The 10,637-nt window shown below is 39.1% G+C and overlaps 1 protein-coding gene across 1 annotated transcript in view; it reads right to left on the bottom strand.

Annotated features, from left to right (window-relative positions):
* Window positions 1-201: 201 nt before the first annotated feature.
* Window positions 202-10,637, bottom strand: part of GALNT18 (polypeptide N-acetylgalactosaminyltransferase 18) — a 213,472-nt gene continuing 203,036 nt past the window's right edge. The window contains exon 12 of the mRNA XM_083862760.1: window positions 202-680. Coding sequence (XP_083718886.1) covers window positions 534-680 — 147 coding nt within the window. The 3' untranslated portion in view covers window positions 202-533. The remainder of the gene's footprint in view (window positions 681-10,637) is intronic.

The raw sequence follows: 10,637 nt of genomic DNA, 5'->3' as shown, positions 1-10,637 counted from the left end.
CAGTGGCTACAGTGGTCTAGACACATCTCTGGAGAGAGAGAATCACTGCAGCTTTTGGTGTGCAGGTAGAACTTTTTATCACAAGTCTGGAGAATTCTGATGCTCTGCAGCAACATGCTGAGATCAGGCTTGGGTTAATGAAAGCAATGAAACCAGCACTTAACTTCCAAATGGATTTCCATGGAGACAGCTAGACAGTAATAGTGTTTGGACTTTTTTATTCAATAAAAGTTCGAGTTATAAATATTCTCCATTTGCCTCCTATTTACAGTTGTAAAATATTTTAGGATAGCCTACCCGTCACCTGTCATTCAGCGTCTCTATAAATGTCGTGAAAACATCATTGTGAAATAAAAATGTCTTATTCCAGCCCACAAACCCAATTTCCACACACTCACAAAATCAAACCAGAGACAAAAAAGGGGCGAGAAGGAACTGGGGGGGGATGGGAAGCGGGAGGAATACAGTACAGCAGGCGACAATGCAGTACTTGCTACACAGTAGCAAAAGAAATGGGTACAAAATTTAGTTTGCTATGATGACAAGCTTCTCAGGACATTTGTTATGGACCAGCGCTGCCCAGTGCACTTCTGAAGGACCAGCTGAAATCCAAATTCGTTTTCACTGTTTTCCTGTAATTCCAGACAGCGCTTGGATTTTCGGTTCTGGATAGGACCTCCCTGTAAAAATATTGGGGGGAAAAAAGAAAGGGAAATGTTTGTGTTAAACACTGATCTTGAGGTAATATAAGTTATAGAACATTCCAGTATCTGTCTACTGTGAAAAACATTCCAGTTATAGGCAAGATAAGCGCTGGATTTGGAATGAAGGTTCCTTTGTCACAGCCTGGTTTAATCTCTGATGCAGCTTGCAATAGTCTCAATTGCCTGGTTTCCATTTCAGCAAATGGGATTTCTGGAATTGAGTTGTTTCTAGCCATACATTTTAACCATGAGCCAAAGCTTTCCTGTTAGCTTCAATTCCCTGATTTTGTGGCTCTGCTGCACTTCTGAACACCAATATAAGGCAAAAGACAGCCAGGGCATGCTGTATGTATAAAGGATAAAATGCAAAAAAATTGTTTATTCCTTGAATACTGAAATGTCTTTTATAATCTTTTGTTGCTAATCTTCAGTATTGATTGTGTTCAATTCCCAGCTTAATGCTACCTTATTAAAGCCCTGCATTCACTTTGGAGTTGCATCAAGCTTTAAATCACTGCTATCACAGAGACAGCTATAGACCTCAGTTACAATTAAACTGTCATGCAGGTGACATAAATTACATTTTCCCCCCTTAAAATCTGTTTTCAGTTGGTTTTTTCCTCCTCTCTCCTGTCTAAGGAAGGCAACAGATAACTTGTACACATCAGCGTCTGGGAGGTTTCTTCCAAGATACATGGAGATACACAGAGTAGAGCAATTGCACAGAAGTCTGAAAGTGGCTTTCTCTAAAGTATCTTGGACTTGTGCAGAGAATTACTGTCTTAATCTGCAAACCAAAGAATTAGATTAGTACACTTGAAGCACGGAAAGAGCAGAACCATTTAAATTGCTTGTATGTACCATGGGAAAAATAGTTGCTATAAAAGACCCAAACGAAACACCCAATTCCATACAAAAACCCCACCACCTCATAGTTTTGTTCAAGTCTGTGTTACGATTTGCATTATAAAGTCATAACTGGGAAGGATTTCTGTTATAATCCCAAGGATATTGGCATAAACCCCACAGGAAGGCCGTGTGCTGTTTCAGAGCAGGCTGTTCCCCAGACAAGGGCAGCTCGTGCTGTTCAGCACAGACTCTGCTTCATTCAGACCAAGGGTCCTCTCCTACCCCACCACTAATGCTCAGCAAGAACTTTCTCTAAGACACGACTTCTAAAATGAGACTTTGGGCCTGGCTAATGAAGTACAGAACTAGATTTGAAAGCCCCACATTTTAAATACAGGTTTGGGTAAGAGGGACCATTTCTAGAATAATCCACAAAACTCCAAAACCTGTGGCTCCCATGAATCCTCCTGGTAGGTCTATGTGCAGCCTTGATACAATTTGCACTGATTACTTTATTAGACAGACAGGCTTGCAGAGGCATTTTAATACACCTCCATAATGAAATGCTGAGTGAACTGTATTTTCCCTGTATAACTGCTGTATAACTGTTATTGACATTTCTATTAATAACAGTAGTTAAATTTGGCTGTCTGGTGGGAGTATAAACTCCAAACTATCCAAAAGCAATAACACTGCATGACATACAAGAAATTTGAAGAAACTAGGATGAAAATATTGTCAAAGCTTTATTATATGCCGTTTTTTCTCTTATCCTAGACACTCATCCTACGTCCCCGCCCCACTATTCTCATTCCCCCACTCCCTCAGTTACTTTGGCCTTCTGCAGATCATTGTAGTGAGGCTCGTTTCCCGCCCCCCCCCCCCCAAGTTAATTTATTGAGCTCTGAACTAGATTGTTCACTTGTACAACTCTAAGGTAAAATGGATATTTTCTCATTGTGAAAGGAACAGTTATTTTGTTTTCTTCTAGAATAACACGACATTTTTATTCTTGAAAGCTGTGGAGTGTGGTTTTCCACTGCACAGACTCAGTGTTGCATGGCACCCAGGGTCAACTCTCTTGGCTTAAACTGGGAATTGGGAAATACACCTTACAAATGTTTCTGCCTAAACCCAAAATTGAGATTAACTTCCTTGTTTTTCCAACTGATGCTGGAGGTGTTTTGTATCTTTCATTTCTTGGTTGTCTCTCATGCAACTCTTGGTGCTTGAGACATTCTCAGCTCAGAACCAGCACTGGAAGCTGAGGAAAGCTGTCCCACTTTGTCTTGTTAGAAATCTAACTTGGTTGAGTCCATTATTTGTTTGATTTCTGGACATGGGATATGACTCTGTGCATGGTACTCTTAACCGTCTTTTGTAATTTCTAACTTACTTATTTTCATCATAAGGAGATATGATGATGAAAATATATCACAAGGCACAAGGAGAGGAACAGAATTCCCTCTCTCCATTTCTTTGTGAAGCATGGCACTTGGAACTCTGTCAGGTAGAGGAAGGCACAGCGTTTAAGACTTAAAGACTGCCATGCACAGTTGGAATTTTTCCCATCAATTCCCATTTGTTTCAGTGGTCACGGGCTTCTTTCACTTGAATGGGCCCAAATGCCTTGTGGATCTGGGGGTAGAGGAAGGAGGATGTTCACAATGGAGATGACATTTTTTCCTTTTTTCTAAATTTTGTAAAGCAGACCTAGGTGTTACAGTAAATGTATTCATGAGAAACACTTTAAGTAGGCAGCTACACAAACGGAGTGTACTCCTAAGGAAAAACAAAACAAGCAAGCAACCAAAAAAAGAGTCCCCTCACACTCCTTCACTCCTTCTGATGTGCCCTCATGTGAAATCTGGCTTTTATTTAACAGAAACAAGTGAATTGGGAGATAAAAAGCCAAGGAAGCTCTTTTTGATGTGTGGAAAGTGCTCCGCATTGGCCACTGAAAACCACCCTGCTGAGTACATTGGAGCTGCTGTATGGAATAGAAAAGAGACACCAAAGTTAAACAGTGGCTAATATATGTGAACCCAGTGCTGTAAACAGCACAGATGCTTATAGCAAGACGTGCCTTTTTTATCACAAAAGAGAAATGGGAAGGCTCAAGGCCTTTTAGGAGCTAAGTTGCTCTGTTTCTAAGAGATGTGAGGCCTGTGCAGAGCCACTGCTTCAACCCTCAGAGACTGTAACACAGCTTTAGATGCTTTCAGCAGCCATAGAATGAAAGAACTGCTCTGAAGTAAAGGGAGGAAGGTTTGTATGGTACTTACTTAAAATTTTTGTTATTTTTCTGCTTAACTGTATTCGTTTTCACCCTTTCATATGCCCAATACAAGCCTGGGACAGTGGGATTGTCCTGTCAGCTGAGGGTTGGTGACAGGGCACCTAATGCAGGTTGCAAGGCCTGAACTAGTGAGCTGTGTAAGCATTAAAGCACTCGAACTAAGTAACTGCAGTGAAAAAATTGAGCAAGCAGGACCAAGGCCTCAAAAGCTAACACTATATTTTGCTCCTCTAACTGGTTCAGCCTCCAAATTACAGCATTGCTGAATGGTTTCAGCAGTCTGTCATCATCATTTGGAACCTTAGAGACAAATGCAGGCAAAGGTGTCCTTTAAGTTAATTATTTTTTGCCTTTTTTTTTTTTTTTTTTTAGCAAGCAGGAATCTAAACTTGTATAAAACTCCCATAACTGAGTTTACTGCATGCTTGGCAAAATGGTTTATTGTGTTACTATGCTTCAGGCTCAGTGAAAGGTTGAGTTGCCCATCTGGATTCCTGTTTCCATTCTAGGCAAGATCTCTACTTTCCAATTTAACAGCAAAAATTGATAGCCTAGGGTAATCTCTTTAATCATGAGACATTAAACACAATTCTGTAGGCTGAAATGAGTTTCAAGAGGAATTCTGCACAACTGAACAGAATTAGGACTAAGATTACTGATGATGCGAGGCAGCTCAATGGGAGTAGAAGTCTCAAGAGGATAAATAAGCAGCCAGGTCAACTATTCTGTAAAAAATAGACTGAACGTGTCAGCGCTAACCAGTCTGACTGAAAACTGCATGGTTTTTGTGAAGCAAATTGAAGCAATTCCTGTGAGAAGCACAAATGTTCTCAGCTCCTGCTGGTACTCAGACACACAGAAAACTGATCCAGCGCTTTGTAAGTGTACTTTTAATGTTAACACTGTCTCAAGTCAACATCCTGGTAGGCAGAGTGGAAAGCAAATGCTCTTCACTTCCTTTAGAGTCACTGCACTTTCTGCATTTTTACCATATCTAAGGCGTTTCCTTCCCAGTCTTTCACTAAAGCAGAATTTATCCAATAATATGGCACTTAAGAACACTGTTAGATGTGCCTGCAAACCCTTGCAGCACCAAGTTGTGCAGAGTAATTAAGACAGGTTTTGCTGAACTGTTCTGTGGGATTTATTTTGGTTTACTGGGGGTGGTGGATGCACAGTTACCAGATCTGATCACTTTAAAAGACCTGATCACTTGTAGAGATGAGGGATGTTAATGAGCACTGGAGGTTGCCAGCATTACTGAAAATCAGACTGATGGCTGTTTTTAGGGAGTTATCCAAAGTGAACACTTTTCCTTTCAGAGTTTAAACCTGTTTTTCGCTCATCACATGAAAGCTCCTGTTATTCCAGGCGAAAGAGAAAAAACATGCTCTTACCTGCTTGCCTAAACAAGGCTATTTCAGAAAAAGGTCTTGAAAGGTTAATAAGTATGTCCAGCCTCCTATCACATACGCTGTATAGATCGCTGCATTCTCTAGTCTATTAATTTTCTATTTGGACCTCAATCAGTGACCTCAAATATTTACATGTTCTCTCTGCCTTTGAGGCAGAAACTCTCATCTTTGCTGTTGCTTTGATACATCTGAATGAAAGAATTATGGTGAGGTATATGAGACAGAGATAATCTCCACTCCAGACAGAACACTCCATCTCCTCATGCATTTCCCCAGAACACTGGGGTAAATTATCAGTGACTGTTAGTACACCAAATTTAATCCTAAAGAAAATTACTCAAATTATATAAGGCTTTTTTTTTTTCCTCTGTGTGACTCACTTCTGTATGGATGTTGAAGCAGTAAAAAAAGGCTCACAGGAAGAAGGGAATAATTCATCCCATCCAATAATTAATACATTTTCAGTATTGCCCCCTTCTTGGAAATACTGGATGGTGTTATTCAGTTTACATTTTCTGCTTTTTAGCTTATAAAGGATATATATATATATAATAAAGAGGTAACTGATTAACTCCTTCTTGAATCCAAAGAAGTATGACAATTTTTCCAACTTTTTGTCTAACGGGTGTGCTGTAAGCAAAGCAGGCTCTGCAACATATCTTTTGCTGTTCAAATTTTTCATCAATTAATTTGAACCACTTTAATTGAAATATTCCTCACTGAAGTATATTGTTATCTGCTTTTACTTAAAGGCATGCTTCCTAATATATTTTATATGAGTACTGTGACAATAAGGTGCATTTAACTGCTTTTATGTATATGAAGTATCATATACAGCAGGTTTGTATATTAAAAATATATTGTTATCTGTTCAGCTATTTATATCTTTATTTACAGGGTAGATAAGCAAATGAGAATTTTTACAAGACACACTTAAAATGTAAATTTGCTTTTCCAACAATAAACAAAACTGATCACTATGTACAATGGAAACTTAAGTAGTGCTATAATAGGCATCAGCCGAACCATTTCTTAAGGAAAAAGTAAGTTTTTCCCCTCCTCTTGCACTCAAGTTCTGTTGTCAGGGAGCCACCCAAGCACTTACATCCACTTGATGATACTCAGTGCGTAAATACTGTGAAATATCCTCTGACAGTGGGATTAGACACATCATTCAACAGTTACCCTGCTTTAATGCCTACATCACAATTTTGTCTGACTCCTCTCCCAAGACATCTGAGTGTTCAGGTTTTACATGATCATAAATGCTGAATTTTCATAATGCTGCACCAAATTTTTAATACTGCAGCTGTGACAAATCAATTGAAGCAGCCTCATCTGTATGTCCAGAACAGGTTTTAGGAACTAGAGGTCTGTGCAATGATTTTCTGTTGTATTTACTCTAGATTGGATTGCCTGATTGGCTTACTCTCTCCAGGATGTAGAAATACACGATACTGTTAATTAAGGTATTAAAAGCAATTAAACCTGGTACAAGGAAATGCAGTTTCATACAGAGAATGCTACTGGAATAGAAGACAAATTACAGAGATACAGCAAAAAAAAAAAAATCAGAAATGGAACATGTGGATATATATCTATCACTAACATTTCTTCACATATATAAAAAAATTATCACAGATTTTTAACAGGTTGCAGTCTCATTAATAGCAAGATTAAGAAAATAATAACTTGAAAATAATTAAATTCAAGCCTTCAATGAAATACCAAGAAGCTCTTTAGGATATGATAGCTGGAAATGTGTTTTACTACAGAAAATTGGGATGACACTAAGAAAATGGAAGTTTTGGAGTAAAATACATTAGCCAGACTAAGGTATTTCTCAGAAAGTAAACATGGATTATTACTGTATCAGCAGTGGTCAGGAAATCTACCTAACATGCTAGAAGAACATCTGCAGAAACAAGTATTATTTATGGTAATAAAATAATTTTTGGAATTAATTATTGAACACTGTCTTGGGGCACGGGGGGTGGCTGTGGTAGAGTGGAAACCCGATTGAAAAGGGACTCTTTTATCCATACATAGCCCTGATAATTATGGCTAAATGCAGAATTCAGAGCTGAAGGCACTGTTTGGTTTTTATTTGGCAGCAAATCCAGATGATGATGATGTGCTATGACGATCTTCTGAGAGCCAGGCTTACCTAGCAAGCCCTTTGTGGAAAAGGAAAAACTGGCTTGATCCCCTGCAGAGGACGATGTGCTTGTTTTTTCTGACCACAGCTGTCCTGAGTAACCAGCAATAGGACAGGTCACTCAGAAATAAACTGCCTTTTTGGGAACTTAAAAGGAGTAAGCTGCAGAGATGCACACTGGTGAGGTATGATTCACAGATCAATATTTCTGATTTTGTTTTCCTCACCACTAATGGGAATGATGTTCACACTTGTCTCTCATGTCTTCCTCTGCCCTAATCTGCCTGCTGTCCTGCTTGGTAGCATTCAGAAAGCTGCATATGCAGAACCCACCACATTCCACCCTCACTGGCTACTCAGTGCTCCAACTTTGATACTCAAGCTCCAAATTAGAACTTAAGATGTGTTTTGAAGCTATGTCAGTTCACAGCAACAACTACAACTGCTACATTTTATACTCCCTCTAGTAGGAGAAGAGTTGGATATAGGTAAATCCTGTGTTTGAAACACCTCTGGAGTCTTGTGTGAGACTTGACCTATAGAAAATATCCAAAGATAATGCTTTGTCCAGTATTTTCTGCAGAGTAATTTTTCTCTAACTACAACCCAGAATTTTTTGCAATCTTTCTTTTCATTGATTGTGCCATGCAACAGCTAGCTGCCTGTGTAGTGAAACAACAATATCCTGACACAACCAAGAAAAAGAAAGGAGTGCTGGAGACATTTGCTTTATTTGCATGTTTTAATAATGCATTTTTTGAAAAGCTCAGAAAAGTTACCATTTTCTCTTTCATTCTGAGATTACATATAAATGATTTCTGCAAACAACTCAGGCTTGATTCATCTGCTGTGATCTAGGCTTGCTTCAAGATGTCTGAAGTGTAAGTCAGAGAAAGGTAACAAAGATGTTTTGAAGTGTGATGGAATATTCAGATGGTGGGGAAATTACAAAATATAGTAACACGAAATAAAAACAAGACTTTGTTTAGTAGGGGAATGAAAATCAGTGCCTTTAGTGTTCAAAAGTATGAATACCTGTGAATAGCAGTGAGAAACTGGTAAACGAATTTTCTCAGGAAAAAATGAGTGTTAGATAAAGATCTGCTACAATTATTGTGATTTATGAGAATATAGGAAACCTGTTGAATTCACTGTCTCAGACATCAATGTTCAGTGACTGACTAGATATTTTTGATGGGCTGAGTCAATTTTAAGGGTGCTGATAACTCTTCTTAGGCATCCTGAGATGATCATTCAGACAAATCAAGCCTCAATCTTCTTGAAGAGAGAACATCAGTGGTCAAGAAGGGAATCCTTCTGGACTTACAATGAAGTGCTGGCTCACAACAGAGCTCATTTCTGTGAAACAGTAAGCACTGACCATTGCCTGGGGCAGTCTTCTGAATGAGGCAATTAATCTAGTTAATTAATTTTGTGGTCTGTGATGCAGCAAATTGTGTATTCAGAGCTTTTGCCTTCCTGTTTGAAGTAATATTGTTGTATATAGGATTACAGAAGTGATATAATTCTGTAATATACAGTTATATTACAGAAGTGTTTTGGTGGTGAAAAGACCTTTTAGATCATTGAGTCCAACTCTTAATTCAACACCATCAGTTCTGCAACCAAACCATGTCCCTAGGTGCTGCTTCTACATGTCTTTTAAGTAGCCCCAGGAACTTAACTCCACTACTTCTCCAGGTGGCCTATTCCCCTGCTTGACTATCCTTCCAGTGAACAAATTCTTCCTCATACCCACATCTACAACTCCCCTGGCACAGCTTAAGGCCATTTCCTCTCATCCTATCACAGGGAAAAGAGACCAACACCCACGTGGCTAAAACCCTTTCCCAGAGAGCAATAAGGCCCCCAGAAGCCTCCTTTTCTCCCAGCTGAACACCTCCATCTCTCTCAGCCTTGTGCTCCAGACCCATCACCATCTCTGCTGCCCTTCTCTGGACACGCTCCAGCATCTCAAGGTCTTGCTGATAGTGAGGGGTCCAAACCCACACACATCTTGCAGCTGTAGCTCGTGCCTGGGAGCACCTCACTGCCTTATTCTTTCTCTTTTTCTCCCTACAGGTGAAAATGTTGTTCTAACGTAGCACAGATGGCCAATTGATGTGCAGAACACAACTTCACTCTGCTATTTACCAGCCTTAGCATAGCTTATACCTAGGTATTCTTCTCCAGACTGATAAATGAGAAACTCCTTTCAGCACAACTAGGAAACCTAAGATTTTTATATTTTTCCCAGACATGTTAACAGATTTCCAAAGGTTTACAGGGTTTAGATGAAATTATTTGTGAGAAAAAACTCCCTTGGAAAACAAAAATACTGAATGACAATTTTCTTTCTTTTGTGTATATGTGTGTGTTGTATTTAATTAATCTAAGTTTTCTAATCTGAACGCTCCGTAAGAAGGAGGCTTAAATGCATTTTAACCCAGAACCTGAACCACTTGCATTATCATTATATGCTTATGATTAAACCAATCTCTAGAGCCTAAAAAATAAATTGAGTGCCAAGTGAAGAAAATTAGGAAATGAATTTGCACCATTATTTCAACTGATCTGCATATTCTAACATGGGAATTTAGGCTGGGCTCTTTGGGACTCTGATCATAGTGTCTACTTATTGAAAATAGCTTTTACCCCACTAACCACACAAATCTGATTGTAACAGATATTGGGGAAAGGAATGTCCTTGCTGCTGCAGCACAAACCTTGTGCAGTTTACTCAGACAGTAATGAAAATAATCTATTTTTTTGTCTGATATACTGAGTGTCACCACTCTTGGGTTCAGGACACCATGCTTGATGGCCTGATCATTTCACTGAATAACAAACACTCTTTTCTTGTCAATTTTTTTCATCCTGATTTATTTGACTTCCAAGGGAACATTTTTCTGATCTCAGACTGTAGATGATTACTTGGTAGCCAAATCTTACTTACATACATACTGCTTTTAACTCCATTGGGATTGAAGATGCAACTTTTACTCACTTGATAGGGACAAAGTCTTGTTTTCAGCTGGGAATTTAGAAATAATAACAGCAAAACTCCTTCCCTCCCTCCCACAGCTGGGGAATGCAGAACCCAATCAGAGATTGGTGTGGTAACGCAAAGGAGGAACCAAAAGCAGAGCTCAGATCCCCTGAAAGTCAGGCCCCTCACTTGGTAAGTGCTGGTTATCACTCAAGTTGTGGGA

Source organism: Zosterops lateralis (genome assembly GCF_965231275.1).
Source record: "Zosterops lateralis genome assembly, chromosome: 6".
In the NCBI taxonomy this organism is placed as follows: domain Eukaryota; kingdom Metazoa; phylum Chordata; class Aves; order Passeriformes; family Zosteropidae; genus Zosterops; species Zosterops lateralis.
Note: the sequence above shows the minus strand (reverse complement) of the source record. Positions and strands in the feature narration are given on the sequence as shown.